This window comes from Pollicipes pollicipes, unplaced genomic scaffold (genome assembly GCF_011947565.3).
Source record: "Pollicipes pollicipes isolate AB1234 unplaced genomic scaffold, Ppol_2.1 Scaffold_1774;HRSCAF=2075_pilon_pilon_pilon, whole genome shotgun sequence".
Lineage (NCBI taxonomy): Eukaryota > Metazoa > Arthropoda > Thecostraca > Pollicipedomorpha > Pollicipedidae > Pollicipes > Pollicipes pollicipes.
Window position 1 is genome coordinate 18,607 of NW_023595992.1, and position 26,622 is coordinate 45,228.

The 26,622-nt window shown below is 53.2% G+C and overlaps 1 protein-coding gene across 1 annotated transcript in view; it reads right to left on the bottom strand.

Annotated features, from left to right (window-relative positions):
* LOC119095750 (gamma-aminobutyric acid type B receptor subunit 2) overlaps positions 1-26,622 on the bottom strand; it is a gene marked incomplete at its 3' end in the record, with an annotated part of 57,583 nt that overhangs the window by 11,884 nt on the left and 19,077 nt on the right. Inside the window, 7 exon segments of the mRNA XM_037218609.1 lie at positions 3,480-3,711; positions 5,086-5,277; positions 6,106-6,330; positions 14,700-14,810; positions 15,602-15,724; positions 17,052-17,292; positions 25,083-25,329. Of these exon segments, the coding sequence (XP_037074504.1) occupies positions 3,480-3,711; positions 5,086-5,277; positions 6,106-6,330; positions 14,700-14,810; positions 15,602-15,724; positions 17,052-17,292; positions 25,083-25,329 (1,371 nt within the window).

Here is a 26,622-nt window from a genome sequence, read left to right on the forward strand (position 1 = left end):
CGTGCCGCATCTCCATACCACTGGACGGATAATGTATAGCCCATGGGATTTGCACATCAGGTCCACGGAAGATTTTAATCTGACCAATGCGCGTGGTTTGTCCGGGGACGGCCACGTTCAAGGTCAGCAGCGGCACGCACAACTCTTCCCCCTACACGTGATTGGTGCGTTCAGCCGATTACGGCATAGGCTAAACAGAGCCAGCTGTTTCCAAACTAGGTGCACTGTTTGATGTTTGCAACGAATGCGTCGGTGGACATTCCTTGTCAGACAGCTAGATTGGGTAGCACGCGACATGGGTGCATGCCCTACCCAACTGCCATTGAGCGGGTAACGTCCCAAACAGGAATACAACACATTGGATAATTGAGGCGCGTTTCAGCCTCATTGCTATGCATGTTTCGTTTGGCGCTGCTAGCAACAGGGCTAGCAGCTGCATGCGCAGGCTGCACTCCTCACACACTGGGTGGCTGAGTGGGGCAGACAGCGGGGTGAGATAAAACCACCAAACTCGGTGCGGTTTGCGTAGCCTGTAAGCGGCACAAGGCTGCTCACGTTTTCGTGGCGTAAGTACGTTGCGTAGCTGGTGAAACGCTCACTCACTTTTGACAGTCCTGTACTTCCTTTAGCCACGCCCGGCATCCAGACACTACACTTTGTCCGCTCGCGAGCGTTCACTTTGTCTAAGGAAGAATTGTATGTCATTAGTGCGCGCGTTTTGATGGAGTGCGGTCGGCGTTGCTGCTGGCGGGTATTCGCGCAAACTTGTACCCGCCGCACACACTCGGTGGCCTTGTGTCATTGGGGCTTTACAACGCACTGAGCTGCTGAGGCTATATGGCATCGCCCGCCTCTCAACCCGCAACGTGGTGCCTGCAGGACGGGCGGGCACCGCGGGGAATCGAACCCAGTACCTCTGGTTTCCTAGACGCATGGGTGGGATTGTGTTGACAGTGGAATGAACTAGAGCAGCCAACCTTGATAAGCCGATTGATGTTGACAACCGGTTACCCTAATGCGTAATAGGTAATAATATCAGCGAGTATAAAGGCGAGACTACAGGTGGGTATAGGTAAGATGTGTGAGGTGGGAACCCCCTCGATTTATGGCGTTTAGGCCAGCACCAAGTTATGCTTTGGAGACCCATAAAGCCGAGTGGCCGTGTCGCAAATCGCGATCCTTTCTTTTCTTTCCAATGCCGGTAAACATTCATAACTGAACTGTCTGGGATGACGGCGTACCTTTGAATGAAGACTGTCTGATCGGGACAAGGACTGCAGGCAGGTAGTGATGGGGAAGGAGGGGCGACACAGCACGCGTGCCCCCCCCCCCCCCCTTTCCTAGGTTTCACAGAGCCGACGATTGATGACCAACTGGGGAGCCGGAAGGGCTGGCTGGAGGCCCTTTTTAGGGACCCTTTTTAGGGCTCGCTCGATAGGAGGCCCTTTTTAGGGCTCGCAGGGCCGGGAACCTCAAGCTTTAATTTATATGCCGTTTGCGCTAGTCGGGAGGGGGAAGGGGCTAGAACAGTGAGGGTCTCTACGTCGGTCAGAGAGCACCGATACCGAGCAGTTGGCCCCGTACCGGCTTAGAACCCATTTCCCAAGCAGAGGAAAAGCCGAGGCCCGCAAATGCTAATCCGGAGACCTCTCACGTATGCCAGGCCCTCATGATAACGCGTGCCCGAGGGCGGTCAGACCTCTCGCGTATGCCAGGCCCCAGGATATTGGGTGCCCTGGGCCGATCAGACCTCTCGTCTATACCAGGCTCCCAGGATAATGGGTGCTCCGGGCCGGTCAAAAGATCAACAAACAGGGGATCGATCCTATAACACTAAGGGCCCGAGTCAGCCAGGGGCACATTTTCTGAGCAGGGAGAAGGATGGCACACCGAATTCCAGTGGCTCCTTGAGTTGGGCTGAGCCCGGGAGTTAATGAGATTTTCTAGATGCCGATGAAAGAGTTAATCATAAAACAGTGGAATGAACCCATGTCAGACAGGGGCCCAGCGGCAAACGGGGCCCCCATCGCGTTTCGGCCGGGGACTCGATAGCGAAACTGGGGTACTCGTGCCAATTATTGGACCTCTTGTGCCCGTAGATGACTTCGTTGTGTCAGCGCAGGCCCCTACGTCGGTCCGGGGTCGACCGCCGCAGTCGGAGGTCTCCTGTGCCAGGGAGGTGAGGAATGTGTGGTGTATTCTCCTAGGAGTTCAGAGGCCATTGACCCCGGGACTTCAGATGATAATCGGTTAGCAACCGGGCCGGGACGGACAGGCCCTCCACCCCCTGACTGGGAAAGATGGTGGCCTCTTAGCGTTAAATCCACGGGGCCTCTCCAGGGAAGCATCCGTCGGCATGGCTGGATGAAAAACAAAGATAATTGATGCCCCATCGAACCAATGCCTTTTTGCACAGGGGAGCGCTTTTGTCCGGTGACCTTCATTAACCTCTGTAAACTTCTTAGCAAGGATTTGGCGACGATCCTCCATCGCACAAAAAAAGGGACTGGGGACATTGCACCGAGAACAAACACGCATTCAGTTCTAAGCGAAACGTTAGCGATATGGAACATGTTTATGTAGCGCTTTCTGAAAGCGTGCGCATCAGCACACAGATGCCTGCGACATGCCTTAGCCCGAGACATCTGCGCTTTAACTAACGGATGCACAAAAGAACTCAGACCATTACAGCTTTTAGCCCATGACCTATCCAAGCCCGGACAGATCGATATCCGGTAATGGTGCCGCCAGACAGTGCGCCTCGTCCACCACCAGTGAGCGCCACCACCGCCTGACCAGCTGACCGACGGCGCCTCGCGCTGCCACTGTGCCGGCCCCCGCAGGGCCGCGTTCAAATGGCTGGCTGCACGGCGCGGCCTCACTGGGCCCATTTACGGAGCGGCGCCGCTGACCGGCCCCATGGATTACGTGTGAACACGACACGGCCGGGCCCGCCGCGCCGGCGAGCGGCCGACCGGGGCGGACTCGCGCGGATCGACCCCCGTCGGCGCGGCGGCCCGAAGCCGAGTCGAGCCCGCGGGCTGGCGCGTGAACTGGCAGCCGGGGGGCCGCCGGGGACCGCGCGCCGGCCGCTAGAAGCTTTGCAAATGAGGCGCGAGGCGAGGATGGAAACTGAGCACCGTGAGGCTCAGCTGGAAAAGGAGGCGATTATGGCGAGGGCTTGCACCATGACATGCTGGGCCAAATGTGACTGTGCGGTCGCGATGTCAGACGTGCGCTGGCTCCAGCATGCGTACTAGAAACAGCCAGGCAAGCAAATCATGCTAGAGCTATTGACCGCCAGCTGTCTGATCTTCATTCATACACCAGACTTTCCGCGTCTGCAGCCGGTGGGGCACGTGCGCTGAAAGCCGGAGCCGAGGGCGACGGCACGTTTAATGAGTGTGACCGTGACCAAACGGCGACGCTCAGCTGACAACAAGCGGTTCAGAGCGCGCGGGCGACCTGGACACACCGACCTGGATTGGAAACAGCGAAAGCCTGTGCTGGGGTGTCAGTCGGCCGCAGGGCGGCGTGTGCACGCGGCCAGCCGCTCGTGCCACAGACAACACCGGAGCGAGCGAGTCGGAGGTGTTTACGTGGCTTGCCTTCCATGCCCAGACAGGACAGGCGCGGCACGGCCAGCCGGCTGCCGGCCATCCGCTGGTTCAGGTACTCGTGCGCCTCCTCTCCCACCTGGCGCATCAGGTGCTGTCGGACGGAGGGCGCCGCGCGTCAACAGGGCGTCGCGCGTCAGTCAACAGGGCGTCGCGCGTCAATAGGGCGCTCCGCGTCATCAGGGCGCCCCGCGGCACCAAGGCGACCCGCGTTACCAGGGTGCCCGCTTCACCAGGGCGCCCCGCGTCACCAGTACGCCCGCGTCACCAGGGCGCCCCGCGTCACCAGAGCGCCGCACGTCACCAGGGCGCCGCACATCACGGCATGGCGCGCCACGGCAGCAAGCAGCGACGGCCTCGAGAGACGCAAACAGATGGGATGAGCAGTGAAGCACTGAGCAGCGATATGACCGGCTTGACTGGTGAACACTGACAAGAGCATGACGGGGACTCCCACCGGACTCTTCCCTCTCACGTCACGCAACGTAACCATTAGCGGGATAGCGGACGCGTTGCATGCCCGACCCGGCGCTGCCAGAGTCAATGGCGGGACATAAAGAACTGGCAGCGAGCCTCGCTCTCCATTCGATCATTGCCACTACCTATGCCCACCGCCTCAGTTACCCAGATCGCAGGGGTTTGAGTCTGCTCACGGCGCAGTCCTGATTCGAAGGGATCAAACTGGGCGGGCTACAGCTAGCATCTTGGAAAGCGACACTGAAGTGCGCTGATATTTCACGCGTCCATCCGCGGCTATCTTTTACCGCATTCAGCTGACACCCCGGCGCCCGCAGGTTCCCCCGCATGCGGTCTCACTCCCCGCCGAGAGCCAAGACCGCTCCAAGTTAGGCCCAACCCCACGCGTGGAGAGCGGCCACAAAAGTTGGCGTCACAGCAAGGCCGCTGGAGCGAACATCTTCCGACCGATGAGTGCTAAAATAGTGTTTGTTCTGGGAAAAGTTAGCGGTACCCTCGCCACATCTGCCACACTATTGTCCACCTGTGCCCAGCTCCCACTCAAGTTCGCTACTCAACTCACATCAAATCCTTATTAAGCTTCGCCGTACGAGGTACGCCCAGCTTTTACACAGGAGCCTGCAACACGCCTTACACCAACCTTTTCTGGAGCGGCCGCAGCTGAGCTTACACCTGGATCAGACTCGTCGTTCCGGCTCAACACAAACTCAGCTCTTACCGCAGAGCCAGCGGCTGCCTAACACTCACCGCCCAGGTCCTGTCCCAGCGCCGGCAAGCCCTAGCACTCACGTTCAGCTCCTGTCCCGGCGGCGGCAGCCCCCAGCACCCATGTCCAGCCCCTGTCCCAGCGCTGGCGGCCCCAGCACTCACGTCCAGCTCCTGTCCCAGCGCTGGCATCCCCAGCACTCACATCCAGCTCCTGTCCCAGCGCTGGCAGCCCCGGCACTCACGTCCAGCTCCTGTCCCAGCGCCGGCAGCCCCCAGCACTCACGTCCAGCTCTTGATCGAGGGCGCGCAACTTGAGCCGCAGCCGGGTCTGCAGGTCCTCGGAGCGGCGCGTGTTCTCTCGGATCCCGAGCGCCGCCGCGTTCACGCTGCACTGGTAGCCGTGCGCGCGAGGCGGCTTCAGCGTGGCGCGCAGCCGCTGCTGCGGCGCCCGCGACGACTTCTTCAGCTCGATCAGCTGTAGCAGAGGCCGGGTCAGAGGCGACGGCGGCGGCCGCGGCGGCCCCAGCCGTACTGGCGATCTCAAGCGGTATCAAGCTGGGGAACACCACATTGTGTAAGTTGGTTTTTGTTTCTAAAGCATACACGCTGCTATGCGAACCAAAGCCGCACGCTATCCCAAATCATAGACCACTGTGATAATAACTCCTACAATGTTTCGATCTTGACCACTGCTGCGACTGAATGCACTTCACTTCACACATATTCCGGCTGAGCTGCCCATCCAGCTAACCTTTACAAATGGCGTGTGCCCGCCAGCGCGCACCTGAATGGCTTCGGTGCATCGGACACGTTCAGCTAAGTGAGCTAATCGAGCGTGTCATCTGAGGCCGCTCCGCTGGACGGTATGAATCGAGTCGCGCCAGGCAGCGCCGGGCGTCGGACGCTCTGCGGCAGCCAGGCCCCGCCGCCAGCTGCCCGGCTCGCTGCCGCCAGCTGCTCGGCTCGCCCAGAGGCTAGGACTCACTGTGCTATCGACACAGCTGCCGACACTGTGAACGGCCTACGCCGACGCAATCCCATCGCATCAGTGGAAAAGATTCTTCGCATTGGTCTAGTCGCCTTACTTCCGATGTTGATCATGTGTGTCATGTGCGAACCCTCGTAGTTTCCGCGGAGGCCTAATGCATAGGAGGGTCTACAATACTTCATGAACGTTTATGCACAAAAACACTGTGAAATTATCATGGACAAGGGCATAAATTACGGACAGACCACTAAGCTATCCCGATGTATGAAGCACCGCCGCGTACCCATGCCAATATGCCCTGGAATTAGGTCTTACCTTCGGTACGAAGACTAGACACAGCGTGCCTGTTGTGCAGAACAGGATGAAAATAGATATGATGATGAAGGAGGCGTCTTGGTCGTCCGACAAGACGAAGGAGATTGCTACGCCGATCACACACATGATGACCACGTTGTAGACGCTCATACCGATGTACTTGGAGTCGTTCAGAGCCGCTATGTTGACATGGCGCGTTTCCCACGCCAAGAAACACCCAAATATCTGCGAATGTTCAAATAGCGTTGGACAACACACGATTTCCTGCATGTACGCATGTCACCATGCGTCTACGAGTCATGACTGCAAAATTCTGACACTAAAAGTGATAAGCGTGGAAACTCAGGACCCGTGGCGAGCCCTCGTGGCTGCGCAGATCACTCCTGTTTCCCGCAGCGATTACATGTGAGAACATTTCCGACAAGACCGGCCCGGCCCGGCCGTGATGCCGTATCTCGCTCTGGCCGTGATGTCGACTCTCGCTCCGACCGTGATATCGACTATCGCTCCTGCCGTGATGCGGACTCTGGCTCCGGCCGTGATGCCGACTATGGCTCCGGCCGTGATGCCGACTCTTGCTCCGGCCGTAATGCCGTATCTCGCTCCGGCCGTGATGCCGACTCTCGCTCCGGCCGTGATGCCGACTCTCGCTCCGGCCGTTATGCCAACTCTCGCTCCGGCCGTGATGCCGACTCTCGCTCCGGCCGCGATGCCGACTCTCGCTCCGGCCGCGATGCCGACTCTCGTTCCGGCCGTGATGCCGTACCTCGCTCCGGCCGCGATGCCGACTCTCGCTCCGGCCGCGATTCCGACTCTCGCTCCGGCCGTGATGCCGTACCTCGCTCCGGCCGCGATGCCGACTCTCGCTCCGGCCGCGATTCCGACTCTCGCTCCGGCCGTGATGCCGTATCTCGCACCTGCCGTGATGCCGACTCTCGCTCCGGCCGTGATGCCGACTCTCGCTCCGGCCGTGATGCCGACTCTCGCTCCGGCCGTGATGCCGACTCTCGTTCTGGCCGTGATGCCGTATCTCGCTCCTGCCGTGATGCCGACTCTCGCTCCGGCTGCGTCAGGCCCATCACGTGACGTGGCCGCGCCCGTGACGTGATGTAGCCGGCACGTCGGCTAATTGGCGGCCAGAGGCCTGAGCGCTGGTAATTACGGCACTGTGCGGCAGCCAATATCTCCCGGTCACCTGCCTACAGCAACAGCGCCCTATTTGCCCAGGTTTAGCCGCCTAAGCTCCCTCGGAGCCCCAATCACCATGGCGTACCTCAGTTGCCGTGCTGCGGCGACCTGGGCCGTCACGGTGGCCCATACTTGGGAGAAAGGCGAGCGCGCCGAGGCGGACGTGATCGCTACCGTATGAGAAGGAAACGGAACCCGGGGGGACGGGGGGGGGGGGGGTAAGGAGGACCGCCTTTCTCTCTTAACGAGAAAAAATGGCGCCAGCCTTGTGTGCGGCCTGGAAAGGAAAACGGTGAAAATTGCGTTGCCTGTCAGGGCTGCAGAAGTTTTCTGCAAACGCTTTCCGAGATTTTGTAGGGTATGAACAGCCACCCGCGCACGGCATTTACGAAACGATGCATCTCATGTTTATAGCGGTGTGGATTGGAGTAACCGTGACCAGCATTATCTCTGAACACGTAACCATCGAGTTCAACGTCACAACAGCGAGCTATCGACTGCTCTTTGCGGGAGACGGCACGCAGGTACACTGACCGACGCAGCGTTCAACCGACAAACATAAAAGGTACCCGCATGTAACTGGAATGCGCTCCAGACGTGACCTCGGCAAGGAGCACCTCACGCGCAATTTCGCCATGGCTTACAAATCGTTGCGTTTAATTTGGTTCATGCGACTTTGGAGATTCCCTTGCAGCCAAAAGCACTGACCCATCAGGGGATTAAACTCATCCAGATGCGTGCGACTTGCAGATGCGCTGTGACTCTCAGCTGATAGACACGGTGAGAATTTGGCGCAGCCGGCGGAGAGCCGGCAAACAACCACCAATGAGCGCTACCCACCGAGAAGCGCCAACAAATCACTGGCTTGAGATGCATGCACCTTTGAATGATTTTTGACGCCGTAGCTCAGAGTTGCAACACCGCACGCATCTGCCGTCAGCGCCCCGGCCCTGCAGCGTGACGTCAAAACAAGACGTCAAGACGTGACGTCACCAAACGGTCGCGTGCTTGGATCTGCTCACTCTGGAAGCTGTGAAGGCATCAGGACGCGTTTTTCAGCCAACTCAAGCGGCGCTTGAGCGTCCGGCGGCCGGCAGCTTGCAAATGAGCGCGTTTGCATACGTTTCCTTTTGCTGCGAGCGATCAATGCGACGACTGCCTATGGGGAGAACATCAACAGCCTGATTGGGCAAAATCTGCCGAAGGTGCTGAGCCGGGCGGTCGAACTGAGCCCGCGGCGCCTTCACGTCGCCTGCAGGCGGTGTTTTACACCGCGGAGTTGCCGACCCAAACAAGGCCCATCGCCGACTGCGGGGCGCGGCGGTCGGCGACAGCGCCGGTAAATAACACGACGGCGCCGCGGCGTCACGGTAAACACGCCGGCTGGTGTCGGCCAACACTCGATCCGCGCGACGGCCGTCAATAGGCCGTGGAGCGCGCCGCGCTACAGCTCCGTACAGCTCGTGTCGACGCGTGTTGGCGGCGCGCAGGGACGCTGCCGCAGCGCGACGCCGTCGGGGTGGACTGGCTGGAGGCACCTCTCCACGCCTCGCACCGGCACGCGGCGGACACTGGCAGTAACGCCGGCACAGTTTTTTTTTAGAGGCGTTTTTAGTCCGGTCTTGGCTGCATAAAGAGTGGGCTGGTCTTCTGCCGTGAGCCGGCACAGATGCCCGTCGAACGTTATCAAGTACCAGCAACGCAGTTAGCAGCGTGTGTTCCACATTGGTATGGTGGTTTCGAATATGTTAAAATAATAGTAATAATGTGGTGCAAAATAATGACATGGTGAAATAGCCATCTCAAAAATCCTTCGGTGCAGTTCACAGCCCTGCCTTTCTTAAGACGTAAACCCCTCTAGTTTCTGAGCTAAATGCCCGCGAAAATGTATAAAATTCTTTGAAGGAATACCTCAAGGTCACCAAAGCATCTATGATCCTATAATAACGTTACCCAAATTTTGTCATTCCTTCAGCCCTGCGGTGATCAAGGCCAAGCAAAAAATAATTGTCGAGCTATTCATATCTGACGCTTGTGAGCACGATTTCCGGATAAAACTAACGGCCGTCGATCGGCTCTCAATCATTGTCGTGCAAGGTGTGATAACGCACTCAAGCAATGAGGTATTGAGTAGCATATTTCATAAACATATAATTTTCGCTATCTAAAGCAGTCTTTTTCACTTAAAGGCACACAAATAGACATAAGTGAGCCTATTTCATCCGTCTCATGTTTGCTCCTCCATTATCTTCAAATGTGTATTCCCGTTAAAGGGAATACTCCACATTTGAAGATATGAAGCAGCATCAGATAAGATGATACAATCTCACTTATAACCATTGGTATACTTTTAAGTGAAAGAGTGCTCTACACAACCTAATTTCTCTGTTTGGTTAATGTGCTTCTCAATACGTCATCGCTTAATACGTCAATACATCAATACGTCAACGCGTACGACGACCTTGTAGCGTAACGTCCTCACACCTTGCACAAGTACCAGAGGTCGTCACTATTACATCGCTCGGCCTGTCTCTGTATGCACTACTGGCTCTCAACTAGAGCTGCCATTTTTGTTTATACTTGGACACCCGCACCCACCCCGCGCCCAGATCTGAGAACCCGCCCCGTCGCGCAAAGCAAATTTTCCCGACAAATCCTGCATGGACCCGCGTAGCTTATTTTCCGGTTCAGGTACAGCTTCTCAACCGAATGATCTCATTAATTCCAAAACAAAAAGCGGTAAGATTTAAGGTTTAAGTCGTGTTTGTCACCGCTAACATCGAGAGACCTTTCCATTCCAGGTACACATACTTAACCTCATTATAATATAAGGGCCACTAAGGAAATATTTAAATATACAAACATCTATTCCCTCATCTGTTCTTTTATAAGCTAACGCCGAGTGAAACAAATACATTTTATCCATTGTAAAATCGAGAAACATGGCTCACTTTGAAAACACTTCTGATGAACCAACGCATGAAATCCCATTGGTCCCAAAAATAGAGTTCTCTTTGTCCGAGACAAAATACTCCCGGACCCCCCAAAGGCCCTTCAAAATGAACCGACAGTCAAAACCTTGAAAAAGAAACCAAACAACTCCAACCAGTCTCAGTATGCATGCATCTCAGCCATGACTCGCTTTTCATTTAGCTGGGTTAATATGATCACTTAGTATATATATATATATATATATATATATATATATATATATATATATATATATATATATATATATGTAAATATACATTGGTTATGAAAACCCAAGCGGGAGGCTAAAAGATTTGCAGACTTATGAATCCCTCGCGTTGCAGACCTACGGGCTTAAAGGTGACAGCTCTTCTCTCGGCTGTCCCGATAGTTGGGGAGATCTGGGGGCGTGGAGGCAGCGTAGCGCCGAGACCATGGCAGCGTCCGCCAATACGATAAAACAATGTTTGTTACTTACAAAGATAACTCACAACTGTGCTGTCTCCAAATATGACACCCTATATTCAGTCGATATGTGCACTGCCATAAGGGAGTCTTCACGAATCACATTAACGAGCGGTTTGGACCATATTTCTCCGGACTGCAAAAACAACACTTTGCTCTTTTCCAGCGTCTTGTACATACCTCATGCCAATTTACAGCTCACTTGGAGGGGCTCAAGACAAACAATCGGCGGAAAGGGGAGGGGGCAGATTTACTAAGGACGTGTAAAACTGAACCCATACGTACTAGAAAACAGGTCAGACACAGGGAGCACCCAACGGCAGAGGGAAAATGCGATCAATCCGCTACAGAAACGTTCGATGACGTCCAGCTCTGCGTGGACGCGATAACACTCCATCCCCTAATGACACGGTAAGTACCGTGTCACTATTAACGTCCCACTCTATATGCAGCCGCTTCGAAACATCGGCAAACACGGCGACAACCGCGACGCCGCGCTAAACGGGTAGTCGTGCCCCCCCCCCCCCCCTCTCCGCGCGCCGGCGGCCACGCCGTCGGCCGCGCGCGGCCTCTCTCGTTGTACCTCGGCCACCATGCCGGTCACGGCGCCCTCTGCGGACTAGTAATTGCGTGGCGTCGCCTAATTACTGGCGGAGGAACCGGCCACGGACCCGCGACACATCGATTGGAACAACTAGTTACCCGCCGCCACCGGCCGCGATTTCCCCCGGGGAAAAACGACACGTTCGGAAGGGGCGCCGCGCGAGCTGCCGGCAGAAGCGGATGTGACCCAACAGAGGGTGTAATCCGACCCGTCTTGGGTTGGATGCGCCAAGGGGCAGGTAGAGTGCTCGTGGTGGCGCTTTTTCACCGACCTCAGGTGCTCAGGATGTGCGTGGGCTCGAAGCACTGCAGCAATTAGTTCTGTGCGGTGTCTATCGCGCCATTACGCGTGTTGTACGGTATTTAAACGGATCTTCTTGTCGTTTGGGGATGCTTAGAGCTTGACCGAAAATGTTATGCTCATATACAAACCAAAACAACCCTGAAATTGGGGGCACAAGTGCTCTGGATTAAACTGCTGCGTTGCGCAGTGAACACCAGTGAATAAGTACGCCATCACATTTCCAGGTTTTACCTTCCTACATTGCACAGAGCAGGTGAAATTCCAAGGCCTGACATTAAATGCGTGCCGCCATCGGCCCATTGTATGCTCCATTGCCGGGCACATTCTGGGCGGTGCGGAAGCCCGACGGCGCCCGCACTTTTCTCACTGAAAAATTAATATCTCCCGAGTCAGGGCGCGGCGCGGCCGACAAAGGGGACTGCAATTTTAATTACATGCATCGCTGCCCACCCTTACATAAGAACCGGTATACGACAGGGCGTGACGGGCGTGACAGTGTGGGGGAGGGAGGGGGAAGAGAGAGTTGGAGAACAATGCGGTACGCTACCCACAGCATGGCTCGGCTTTACAGCTGGCACAGTAAGCCAGCCGCTCATGGCGACCGTCTGCAATGGCCCTGTCAGCAGATTCGAAGTACTTATATACGGCTGGTAGATAACACAATGAACGCATATCCTTGCAACGGTCAGCAGTGCCCTGTCCCATCCTGATGGTTCGGGTCTGAGCCAGAGTCCTTAGCTCGTACCCTGCAACTAACGCGATTCCGGGTCTGGACCGAATACCACGGCTCTTAGCCTTGGTCAGTCGAAACCAATTTCTCTGCAAAGCACATGAGTCTGGGCATGAGCAAACATGCGAGAATGAGTTTCAGTCAAAATTCAAACCTCGCAGAGTTCAATCTGAGCCTTGTTCCGCGCTCAGTTCCTCAAGGAATCGAACAGGACGTAACGTGTAACATCAGATTGTCAGGTGCAGACGAATCATTTAATCGTTCCATCTTCTAGAACATTACTCTAATCAGTAAAATGCGTTTTGTGACGTAGGCTGAGCGGGGTGATTACAGACGTGATTGCCAGGTGATTGTAGACGTGAATGCGACGGGATTATGTAGGTGATTGGTACTGTCCATATAGTATCAAAATATGAGCGAATGGAACCAGTCACCTCTGCGACCACGGGGCTTAAAATGCAGAGAAATGTCCGCCTTTTAAGAGCTTTTAGGGACGGCGCGCACCGATGCGCACCTGGGCACCTGCCCGCACATTCACGAGAAATATGATCTAAAAATTGGCCGACTTTAATTGCTCTATGGCCTGGTAATTTAAATCGACTAGGCCAATGAATTTACAGCGATTAACAGCAGCCTTGGCGCTCGTAAGCATACCGCTATTTAATATGAAAAAAAATACTGGGTTGACGTTGGTCACAATGACCAGAACTACATGCTTATATCATTGTTCAGTCAGTCAGTGGTCACAGTAGCCGAAACACTGCTAATAATAATCACCATCATCGTCTCATCTGCATCGTTTTGATGAAACAATCAGCGTCGATCGTTTTAAGCCACGGCGTCCCAGATTCCAACTCCGTTTTGGAAAAAGTGGGGCTGTCCGCTTCCTGATCGACTGGCGGATACGTCCGGGCCAGCCAGCTTTGAGAGCTGTCGATGAGTTCAGGCCGGTACCTTCAACTGCACTGTGCATTCTGTTTCATGGTTTCATTTGCCCTGGTAACTGATATGTAACATTGGTTGCTAAAAACGTCCCAGAACGGTCTGACCCATGGTTCGTGCTAGTATCATTCGTACAACTATGCAGACATCAATCACACCTTTGCCAATGCGATTTTCAGCGTTGCTTAGCATGGGTCTTAACGTAACCCTTAAGGAACGTTTTCGACTGTGGCGATCTTATAGGAGACCACGGGTCATAACGCCAACCGGAAATCGAACCGAGCTATCCCGGTTGGAAGCCGACCACACTTCTGATTGGGGTATAAGTCTCCCTCCAATGAGACCGCCCGTTTGTTCTTCGGTCAGTACGGGGTCCCGCTCCGACCCAGTGTTATTCACACTTTTTTCTGCAATTTGGGAACTTGATAGTTCCAATGTTGTCTGTACAGGAAAGTGCAATACCACTGGTATTGCCACTGCAGAAATGCATCGCACGATCAAGCAGCTGACATTTTAATGTCTCGAGAGCATGCGAAAGCCTCCCGCCGCTCCCATATCTGGTCTGCGGAATGACCTATCAAACTTTTCAAGCACGGTGTTCCTTGGTACTAAACGCTTCCCGGCGGCACCATCGGCGGTCGCAGACATCAGCCCGCCAGGGCCGTAACTGGCCGGCTGGGCCGTGGCGTTGAAGCCACGACATTTTCGCTCGCTCGCTTGTCATTAAGGCGGCTTCGCTCGTAATTAATTGCCGCTTATGAACGCACACTAGTTTGACCTGACATTACCTGATGTCTTGCCGAGCTTTTACTTTTATCGTGTGAGCTGCTGACATTTTCCGTCGCTCACAGGAACCCCTTTCAGCTGAAGCGTTTTTTACACGCACAACCCATTGGTTTACTGAATCAGAATCAAAGTTACTCCAATTTGCGTCTGACCAATTTTGCGCAAAACCTTGTACGAACAATTTGCGATTTGTTTATAAGACAAAGTGAGTGATCTAGAGGTGCCAAAGACATTCCCTTAGCTCGGATGTTTGTATTTGTCCTCTTGTTTTGTGGATTGTCTTCACTTGCTCTTATGAGTCCTAGCATGACTCCTGGTGTAATATTTATAAAGGTCAACTTTGTTCAAAGCCCGAAAATGAATGCGCTGGACCGTTTTTCAACCTGATCGGTCAAACTCAGAGTCCAAGAGCTATTTGATCAGGATGAATCCTAGTAGGATTAGCCATCGACCCGAAGCCGACCCAAACATGAGAGCCACATTAACATAAGCTTTTAAAACCAATACTAGGACGAAGGGCAAAAACTTAGCCCACGCTTCCCTGACAGTTCTCTTAGTAAAGCCCAATCAAGCATTCGTACACCACCTGCCTCATATGACACTCACCATGAGCAAACCCTTGTAAGCGTAAATGCAGCCCACAAAGACCGTCATCTTGTTGGACTTGCAGTACTCATTCTCTGGGATGACGACAGCGTCATCATTCTGCGGGTGGGGCTGAAAGGAAAGAAACACTGTCAGCTTCACTCGGCCAACGTCAGCGCACGCGGGGATCGGTGGGGGAAGGCGGCCCGTCGCCGATTTCGGCGCAGCGTCGGCTTGACGGGCGTCACACCGGGCTGTCCTCTGCGCGTCTCTCACCGCCGCAGACACAAACAGCTCTCTTTCTCGCCCGAGCCGGGACGCCCACTCGCCCGCAGAAAAACAGCCAAGGGGGGCTTGGCACAGAAACTGACCGGCCGGTACGTCGCCCGAGGCGCCGTGGAGCTCCGGGCGCCGTCTGACCTCTGACCCGAGCTATGCCGTGCGCCTGTTGCTAGGCGACGGCGGGTATCCCGCGCACCCCCACCCGACCCCGGCAGCCGTTTCGTCGGAGCACGTCGCACGCCCTGAGGGCATTTGCGCGGCCGTTCACGTGTCATTTGATGCGGTTTGATAGGGCGGCGCGAGAGCTCTTTGTTTCGGCGAGAGCAGCGCCGGCGGCGGCGGACACTCCGCGCTCGTCGAGCAGCACGCTTGAATAAAACCGGGCCCGTTCCGAGATCCCAGCTTTCAGAGGCATCGATGAAAGACTTTCGCTTCTTGTCTGCCAACGCGCGCTGAATGTTTCTCCCACGCGAAGCCATTCGGGATCGCAACGAGGCGACATCGCCGAGCACCTCGCGTCCGACACACGACTGCGTGAGCAATAAAGAAGCGCTAGCGCACATGAGCACCGGACGCACCTTGAAAACACGACTGATGTTGAGCGTAGTGACCATCACGCTCCCAGCTTTTTGCGTACTTACATACTGCTCCAGTTGCTTGGTTTCCCGATAGAACGGGTCCAAGATCTGCCACGTCGTCATGATGGCAATGTCGATGGAGAGAAGTACGCCGACCACGATGTACAGCTGATAGTCCTTGATCACCTACGCCGAAGGGGGAGAGAGACACTCAGGCGGCATAAAGTTTTCGGACTGATTCATGACACGGGCCCGGCCCGATCCAATTTATGACGCGGGGCCGGCCCGGTTCAATTCACGACGCGAGGCCGGCCCGGTCCAATTTAGGATGCGAGGCCGGGCCGGTCCAATTCATGACGCGTGGCCGGCCCAGTTCAGTTCATGACGCGAGCTCGGTCCGGTTCATGACGCGAGGCCGGCCCGGTATAATTCATGACGCGGGGCCGGTCCGGTCTAATTCACGACACGAGCTCAGTCCGGTTCAATTCATGACACGAACCGGGCCCGGTCCAATTCATGACGCAAGGCCGGCCCGGTTCAGTTCATGACGTGAGCTCGGTCCGGTTCATGACGCGAGGCCGGCCCGGTCTAATTCATGGCGCAAGGCCGGTCCGGTCCAATTCATGACACGAACTCGGTCCGGTTCAATTCATGACACGAGCTCGGCCTGGTCCAATTCATGACACGAACCTGGCCCGGTCCAATTCATGACGCGAGGCCGGCCCGGTTCAATTCATGACGCGAGCTCGGTCCGGTTCATGACGCGAGGCCGGCACGGTCTAATTCATGACGCGAGGCCGGTCCGGCCCAATTCATGACACGAACCGGGCCCGGTCCGGTTCTAATTATGCGACGCGAGGCTGCGGGGCGCATAAAGTTGACGCTGTCCCGAGGCGCGACAGAGTATGGCCTTTCAGCACAGCTATTTCGGAACTGGCAGAAGCGATTTATAGCGGGATGGCCCGGGCCAGGCCGTTTAGCACAGCGACGGGAAATACCAGATGACGAACGGTGATCGCACGCATCCTGTTGAAGCGGCACTGTCTGACCGGCCGCCGCCCGAATGACCTATCACGACTCGGTGACGGAGCCATCCGCCCGAACCATCACGCCATGATAGCCAATCAGAGGCCCCCGCGGCAGCAGGAGCTGGTGACCAGAACAAGCCTCCCGGCGGTAGGGGCTGGTGACCAGAACGAGCCTCCCGGCGGTAGGGGCTGGTGACCAGAACGAGCCTCCGCGGCAGCAGGGGCTGGTGACCAGAACGAGCCTCCCTATGTGGGAGGAGGGAGGGGGCGGGGGTGACTAAAGTAGGCGTAGGTGGCAGAGGATAGTGACCAGCGCGGTTCTGACGCCGCACTTCGAGAACGAATATGTCGCTGCCATGGGCGGGTACGTCTGTGTAACGCACGGCGGCCGTGAAGTAAACGAGACACCAGCAATTTGCCACGGGTGCACATCCACGTCATCACATTTTGCTTACGTTTTTTCACCTTCGTTCAGCATGACGTACCTTTTTGTTGAGCTTGACGTCGGTGAAGATGGAGTGCACGCGCCACGTCTTGGAGAACATGGAGCCGAACGCCAGCGTGAAGCCGGCCATCAGGACCCAGGTCTTGGCCGCGCACAGCACCGGGAAGGCTTCCTCCGAGGTCAGGCTCGAGTCCAGACCGAGCAGGATCACCGACGTGTACGTCAGGATGCAGCCGATGATGATCAGGTTGTTGAGGTAGGGCGACGACATCTTGATGTACCTGCAATACAGGCAGGAGCAGTGTCAGTCAGTAGTTGTGACGCAGCCAGGGCAATGACGACGGTGTTGTTTGATTGGCTGTTGTGCAGCGCGAACGATGTGGCTGCTATCAGGAGGGCAATCATGACGGACCAATTGGTGAAAGCACTACCGCCTTGGGAACTGCGTACTAGTTGACAATGTGGCTTAAAGGGTATGTTCCATATTTAAAGATACTGAGGCTTTCAGATATGATGCGTCAAATATGATGAGATAAGCTCACTTAAAACCATTCATATTCTTCTAAGTGGAAATGACTGCTCTAGAAAACATTATTTCTCTGTTTAGTACAGACGTTCCTCAACACGTCATTACTTGATAACGTCATCGCACTTGGCGCAACATTAATAATGAGAGGCCAGCTGACAGCCGTTATATCTGGAAATCGTACTCGCAAACGACAAATATGAACGACTCGACAATTGTTCGTTTTTTGTCTTCATCACCGCATGACTACTGGAATGACAGCTTTTGAATGCCATTATTATGGCGTCGTAGATGCCTGAGTGGCCTTAAAAAAAATTCTCCGAAATATTCTGCACGTCTTTGAGGGCGTGTAGCTCAGAACCTAGAGCGGTTTGAGTCTTAAGAAGAGCAAGACTGTAAACCGCACCGAGTGATCTTCAGTAGGGCTTTTTCAGTGCAAAAGCCGATACGCTCCCTTGAAGTCAATAACGCAAAGACGTGGTATCGATTGCTACGCTCCTGCTATTGTGTACCACTGGAGCTGGTTTCGGGCGGAGGGACATTTCACTCGGCACTGGCCGGGCTCCTCAGCGGCACACCGCTGACCAGAGGAGGGGGGGAGGGGCAGATCTGACCCTGTGCTTATCTCAGTAACGGCCGGGCTGAATTAAAAAAATGAAAAAGTGATCGATAGCGCTGTGGCGTACACTCTCAGACCACACAGCAAACTTAAGTTGAAATTGTGATCAAGGTCACAGGTCAACGTCATGTTCTTAAAATGCTACTTTGGAATCTCTGACCGCTCCCACAACGCACATCATTCAAAGCGCATTTCATATTTGAACAATCTCAGCAGATTTGACCGATCTAATTTTCTAGTTATGTTTTCACATATCTTGAATTTTACATTGTATGTCATGTCATCTAAACGCGAAGTGGGAAAGCTTATCCGCCATTATGAAAATCAGACACGTGAGCAAGAGCTGTTGCTTTTCAATGAATCGTCTTTAAGCAGATATGACCCCTGTATACGCAGATGTGTACATATAATTACACGCTTCGCCCCAACCACACAAAATGTACCAAACTAAAGTCAACTACCTGCGACACATCTTAAATGACACATCAAGTGCCACGCACTGACGGCCAGGCGGAGTCGCTTGCACAGGGCGCATACATGTGGACACTGATACCGTGTCGCTCACCGACATACTTGACACACGGGCAGCATGCCTTCCTTTTTGGCAGCCAACATCGGCAGCTTGACACTTTTTATCAATACGTTTGCTATCTTAGGTCTAAATATTTTAGTGTGCAATATTGAACCTGCACAACAATAGGACATATGAGTCATGAAATAGGTGGCTCACATTTCTCCTTGATATATATATATATAATATATATATATATATATATATATATATATATATATATATATATATATATATATCAAATATGTTCTTTCGTTCGGCCTCTGTGTCAATTTGTGTACGGCTATGCCTTTTATGAAAAAGAGGTGAAAATGACGTTACTCTGTCGTCACTCACGCTTCGCCAAATATGATCTCATTTTTGTTATTTTGGCACAAGGCGTAAAGCTCATCAAATGACAACTACTAACAATTTGGCACAACGTCTTAATGCATGTTTGAAATATCACGAATATTGGCCAGAGGGGGGAAATTTGACCCTCCCCCGGTGACTGCCGGGTTAACGAACAGTTTAAGAAAGGAAACGGTGGTAAATGCAACTTTTGGCACAACGGACGTCTGCGACGTCGACCTGGTAAGTGCGCATGACCTCATCTGGAGCATACGCCCGCTCCACACACACCCCGCTTCAGTTCGCACTACATTTGCCATGCTTTAAAGTCTGTTAGCCCTCGACGCAACAGGACTGCCGGTCGAGTGGCAAATTACCTCTGCCTGTATGCCGGGCGAAACCATACGTGAAAGCTGGCATACGCCATTAAATGCGCCGCCGTGTTAGAGTAGTGACACCGTGCGTGCCATGATTGGTCCTAGCCGATGCCCTGGATTCGATCGCGACCAAGATGGTGCGTACGAAGTAGAGGTGACGATTGGATTCCAGATTTTTGGAAGGTCAGAAACGTTCAAAGTCCCATTAGGGATTGGATGGGCAAAGGGAAGAATCTTTGGAGTTTTTCGACAGCCAGCGCCATTTTGCCGGGTCGCAAGTTGGTATGCATCTCATCCTATTTAAAACTGGTCTTTAAAAAAAGAATGGATTCTGGGAACGCCAATAAGTCGATGATAGAGCACACAAGAAAATGATACATTTTGAAACAAGAGATGCGACGTTTCTACGATGAAGACCATCAATACGAAAAGAATCAACATTACGTCTTCAGTAGAGCCTGGGATACCCACCACTTACTTACCTAGCTACAATTAGTTTCCATTCCCACTCACCATCCGACTAAGCTGTCATCATCGAGCTAAGCGATGGGCAAGTTTAGCGGACATCGGCGTAAATTATGAATTGTGACTGTTTTACGAAAGCATGCGGTACACGCTACTTACCTGCGATAATTTTCTTTCTTTTCATTCAATTCGAGTAAGGGGATGCTGCAACACGAGCGGTGGATGGGGTTATTACTTGTAGGTAGGAGCTATTCCATATCTTTAAATTTCTCCAAAATTTTGGGACAAACTGAATTTTTGGACACTTCTAGGACGGAGAGCTGGTCTGTCCTTGGACTTCAGACTCGACTTTGGACAAAAACTTCCAGAAAACGGCACGTCTAGTATGAAGCGCTGTATCTTGTTCAACCGCGAGTTCATTGTGAGTATGCCCCGAGCGCACGTCTGAGGACGGATAAGACGAGACGAGGCTCATCCGATGTCTCGAATCTGAGGACAGATAAGACGAGACGAGTCTCATAGAGTGTGTCGAATCTGAGGACGGCTGAGACGAGACGAGGCTCATCCAATGTGTCGTAACTGAGGACGGATAAGACGGGACGAGGCTCATCCAATGTCTCACATCTGGGGACCGATGAGACGAATGCTCATCCAATATCTCACGAGTGGAAAACAGTTCCCTTGGCTTATAAAAAGAAGCCTACGTAAATTATCTATACTAGCCTCTCGCGTCGCCTGTCGAGCAGCCCGTCCGGCCACACCGAGCTCTCGCCGGTTCGGCGCCGTCAGCGCGACCGCCCAGATCGTGACTTCAGGCCCCACGGCTCGCCGGCCCGACTCGCTGGCAGCCGGCGACTCGATCCAGTCACCGTCGCGCGCTGCCGGAGCGCGGCGGGCGGCGCGCGGCCGCGGCGCCCATCGTCGCGTCCGAGCAATGGGCCGCGACCGTCACGGCCATTGGCCGCGGCGCCCGCTGCGTGTTCGCCAGCACCGCGTGGCCGCCGCCGGACGGCAGCCTGCCAGTGGGCGGCGGCGCCCGGCTGACGTCACGGTCCCACTGCGGAGACTTGCGGGTAAACGGGTTCAGTAGCGACGCGCAGATGGTAAACAGAGGCGGAGGTGTTTGCCTCGGAGAGGACTGAAGATCAATCGCCCAGCATAACTTAGCCTCGCAGAAGAATCGACAGTTCCACGCAAAGATAAACGGCTCCGCGATAAACGGACAGTAAAATATCATAATTTCGGGGAACGTATTACTCGCTTAATGGAGCGTGCAAGATGCAGAGCCGCCTGGAGTTTAAGTGAAAAATGTCTCGCTGAAAATCACGGGCATTCCGCCAAAATGGTGAGGTTGGTTAAATGGCAGAAGCCCAGAAGCCCAGAAATCCACTACCAGGCATCCTTGCTGCCGGCTGTGGCCCAAATGCAACGTTGTTCCAGTTACAAAGGTGCATATCTAGGGCAAAACTGTCTTTGTCTCTGCAAATGCGTACCTATAAATGACGCTTCTTGGAGAGGCTAGCGGTCTTTTTTCCGAGTCGATAAAACATCGACGGAGGCCACTGAACAATGAACAAAGCATGAATTAGCAACACAATACATGCATTGTACGTGCGAGCGTGTGTGTGTGTGCGTGCGCAGATGCGTGTGTGCGTGCATGCAGGTGTGATTGCGTGCATGCATGCGTGTGTGCGTGCGTGCGTGCGTGCGTACGTGCGCGCGCGCGCGTGTGTGTCGGTGGAGATGACAGCATATTGGCCGTTTGACTCTTCCTTGCCAAAGTGCTCCAGGCTCCGGTTAATTGGCCACCATCATTCAAAGAGCTATGTGCGATTGCACCTATATCGCTATCTCCTAACGCTTCGTCAAATCCATTAACGCCATGAAACATACAAAATAGGCACAATACACAGAACCATATACTAAACAGGTTGTCGGGTCGGTAGCGAATTCGTATCCACAATCAAGCAGGTCAATACACACCGCGCAATCCAAATTTTTCCTAGTAGGCATTGAAGCATGCTTCATGTATACCAGAATCGGAGGTTAAGACCAGACTAGGGAAGCTATACCAAAGGTTGGCAGTGCTGATATAACGGCATCTTTGGTGAGGCTGCGGCGATATAGGGGTGTTCCACATTTGAAAGGGAAACATGATATATTGGAACACCATGTATGACGACATAAGCCGACTTGTAACTGTTAGTTTACCTCAAGAGTTAAAGACCGCTCTATGCAAAAACAATTTCACTATTAAGTAAATATGTCCCCAATAAATCATCGCTTAGTTACGTTATGAAACGTTCTTATGACGTCAGAGTGGCTGCAAGACTGGCCGTCATAATTGCCACTGTAGCAGATGGGCTGACTCACTTCTATTACTCAAAGAGAATATTTCGCAGGAGAAGATACTGAAGCAAGCATGAGATATGACGAAACAAGCTCACTTATAACCATTGGTACACTTTCAAGTGGAATAGAGTCCTCTAGACAGCACAGTTCTCTGTTTAGTAACTATATTCCTCAATGTTCATGGTTTGATTACGTAATCGTTCCTTGCATAACATTGATTCAGAGCCAATTGATGGCCGTTAGATCTGGAAATCGCACTCATAAACGCCAACTATGAACACCTCGACAATTTTCTATTTGTCCTTGATCGCCGCATGGCTTATGGAATGTCAGGATTTGAATGACCTTATCTTGGCGTCATGAATGCCAAGGTGACGTTAAAATACCCTCTCCGATATACCTTTCCCTATTTCGCCGGCGTGTTGTTCAGTGACTGGAGAGGGTTAGCCCTTTAAAAAGGCAGAATTAAAAACAGCACCAAAAAGTCTTCAAGGCAGCTATTTCACTTCAAAACCCCAAATAAATGTGGAACACCCCCTCTAAGCTTACCGAGATGTGTGGTGTTTGCTGATGCGCGTTTGCTGAACCCGAATAGCGTTGTGCTCATGTTTTGGCTCTTCCTATGGTGTTCTTGTATATTTCGTTGTGGTTTTGTATTGTTCGCTTACTTTTACATATTCGGTGAAAGCGCATTTCTTATGCTATTGAATTTGTGTTGTGGGTGTCAGGCTTGAAGCAAGAAGGTTTTAAGTTTTAGAAATGTCATGACTGCTGACTGCACTGAATGATCTTCAAAATGTTAACTATGTTAATCAAAGTATAAAATGTTGCACGCTGTAAATATACAAGTATCGTGCTACTCGTGCACACCTCCGTTAGTAAAAGATTGGGAATCGTGTTTCGTTCACCTGCATCAAGGTCAGACCGATATATCCTTGGTCTGTGCCCATTTACGTTATGACTCAGTTTACACGTTATCACTCATATCATGACTCATTTACGACACAGTGAGTCAGTTATGAATAGTATGCCATAGATTATGCAGAGCTGCCGGCTGGTGTGTGCTGCATGATAAGTGGCTGGGCGATACTCACCGTACTCAAGTGTATCCCTGCTGAGGCTGACAATTGGGTTGTTTTAGGATGATAAAAGTAGGAAAACTGTGGTGTACGCATTGAGGTACGGGGGTGGCGGTCAAAAAAACATTGGGAGAGCTCAGGTCCGCACTGAATGCTCAGCCCCCCCCCCCTCCGAAAGTATACAAAGCGACATTCCTACGCATGTCCCTCACAACATGCATGGACAAGACCCTCGCGTTCACGGTTTTAATCAATACCAAACGGTGCCTACAAAAGTTTTTTCGGGCTTAGAAGTTCAAACCACATCCTACATGTGATCCAGGGTTTGGCTTAAATGTGACCCAGTGTCAGTTGAGGCTATCATTTTGGGAGGCAAAACTCCCAAATCCGCACTGGTCACGACACCCTGCGTCCAGCCGACCTTGGCAGAAGCCCAGTGGAAATCTCCCTCTCGGACCCTCCGCTTCGCACGCTGCCCGGGCCGGCTCACGTCGATCCTCTGTTTTCCAGCAGCTCCTAAGGGACCGTCCCGTCTGGCCGACACAAGCGCGACACGAGCTCCCGCTAATTAACGACCGAGTCCCATTTGGCCGCCAGCGCGCCAGAACTGCCGAACTTGCGCCCTAGGCGTGTCCGCCGCAAAGGTCAACGCGCGCCACATACGCCCGTCGCTGAACATAACCGCCCGGCGATCCAAGGTGAAATGGTGCGGTGGTGTTTGTCGTGTCGATTTCGTGGCTCCAGCGCGCCTTCATAGTGATGGACTCCCTATGCGTTGTCGGCGTAAAATGCTGACGGCTGCGATAACACCTCAAGACATTATTAGTGTGGCATAATACGACTACTCTGCAAGCCTGCTTTAAAGTAGAGGTGCGTGCAGCCAGCTCCCATTAACCACCACTACCTCACGACCTATGTGACTACAGTTTAACTTCTCGCACCGTTAGATCACGAGCTATGCGATCTCTGTCGGACTTCGCACGCCGCCAGCTCACGAGCTGTGCGATCTCTGTTTGACTTCGCACGCCGCAAGCTCACGAGCTGTGCGATCTCTGTTTGACTTCGCACGCCGCCAGCTCACGAGCTATGCGATCTCTGTCTGACTTCGCACGCCGCCAGCTCACGAGCTATGCGATCTCTGTCTGACTTCGCACGCCGCCAGCTCACGAGCTGTACGATCTCTGTCTGACTTCGCATGCCGCCAGCTCACGAGCTGTGCGATGACTTCTAACATCGCTCTGCGACATACTCTCGAGGTAAATTATGGGCGCGGCTTGAAGGAATTGGGCATACCGATACATCATTGCTTGTTGTTTGATATGCAGAAGATTGCGGTGTTCTCTCTCAATTCGATCCGTGTCATTCCGTACGCGGAGAGCTGAGTCTTCACCTTGCAGTAATGCTGCAAAGTGTACACCTTAACACGGGCAGACCATGGCGGCACAAAGCGGCGCTTTTATTGTTGTAGGGGCTTAGTCCATGCCGCTGCTAGTGAAGTCTGATTGGAAACGTGAAACATTTTATCTTTGTTTTTTTTAGGGTTGGGTTTGTAACCTTCCTCAGGAAATCAGATTTTTTCGCTCGCTTTAGGAAAAGTCAGAAACTTGTGCGGCAGATCAGTTCCATTTACGTAGCCTCGGCGCCTCCTGCTTACTCAGCACAAAACATACCAGTCCCCACCCATTCTTCATCACACCATGCTCTCCCCTCCCGACGCCCCGCCTGACGTCGCCTGCACCTGACACGACTGACCTTTGGTTCCTGAACCTGACGTTGATGCTGAGGAAGATGACGGCCATGACGATGCCGACTGACGCCGCTACCACCAGCGCTGCGTAGATCTGTACGTTGACGCGCGCCTTCTCGATGATGGTGATGGTCTGGTCGACAGGCGCGTGGCCCGAAGGCCACCAGATGGGCTCGATCCGGCTGTCGTCCTCCGGCGTCAGCTGGCGCAGATGGATCAGGTCGTGCACGCCGATGACGGCCGTGGCGTTGTCTGCCGAGGAAGGCGCGTCAACAGCCCGTTCAATGCCGCTGAATAGAGAAGAACACCACGGAGGAGGGGGGGGGGGGGGGGGGGGGTACGTTAAGGCCGTTGGTATCTCGTACCGCTGGGAAGAAGAGTGGTAGGAGCCGTATGGGTGGTTCGCTGGCTGCATTTTGATCCGTAATGCCGAGTTGGGAAGTTTTTTGTGCATTACTGTTTGCACATTGAGATGCCGACGATGCTTTCCTGAGACGCAAATGTTTCCTAGTCTCAGGCCATGAAAAGATGGTTAAACGTGCGATCTATTTTTTGTGTTTTTCAATGTCTTTAAGCAGTAAAAATGATAGATAAAAATCACTAGTTCATGACAAAGCTGAAGATAGTTCTGCCGTTGCTGCGCTGCTTCAGAACTATGTGAACTATGTGTGCTGGTTGTCTGAGCTAAACAAACGAGTCGAGATAAGTAACCATTTCATGTGAAGTTATTGGCTATTTACGTTTCTTGCACTGATTATTTCTAACCTTCAGAACCTTCAAAAGTGCATCGACACCTATCAGGGGTGTCGGAGTAATTCACAGGTTAGGAGGGAATCCCCGCCTGGCATTACTGCAGCGCAATGTTCGTGGTGGTGATCGAAAAGTTCTTCATTCATTATGTTGCACGATTTCGTCTTCAATTAATCGCGCTTGGCGTATAAGCAAAGGCTGTAGCTTGGGTAGCAGAATCTCAATGACGGGCATAACTTTTTAAAGCATTAGTTTTGTCGTGTCACACTAGAGCCTTACATAAGTCATTGTAGTAGAAGTCATGTGGCATTTCAGTGGATACCAGGCCGGTGCAAGGGCGTAGTTCCGCATTCAGACCCCATCCACCCCTCATCTGTGATAGCAGCGTGTGTCACATGCGGGGCAACGCCATGTTTGATGCATTCTGGCGCAGGCAGCAGTATTGACGTTACGAGTCTGTAGACCGCAACATCTGCAGCACCAAAAGTGCAGCAGCGCCATGGAGTGGGCACCTGCAGTCCGATTTCGCCCGGCTAAGTGTTCCCAGGCGTTCGTTCCCTGCGGGGTGTTGGTGAACCTTACCTATGGGTTGGAGTAATGACGGTGACTTCTCACATTATAAGTTGTGGATTATGGCCTGCATCGTATTGCATAAATGTCCCATATAGTTGTCGGCCGGAGAAGTGATATTATTGACCTGTAGGTGCTGTATAGGTTTAACAATCGGCTTAATGACAAACATATGTTTTATACAATTTTTCGTTACTTTTCAAGTTTTGTTGTGCAGCACTCAGG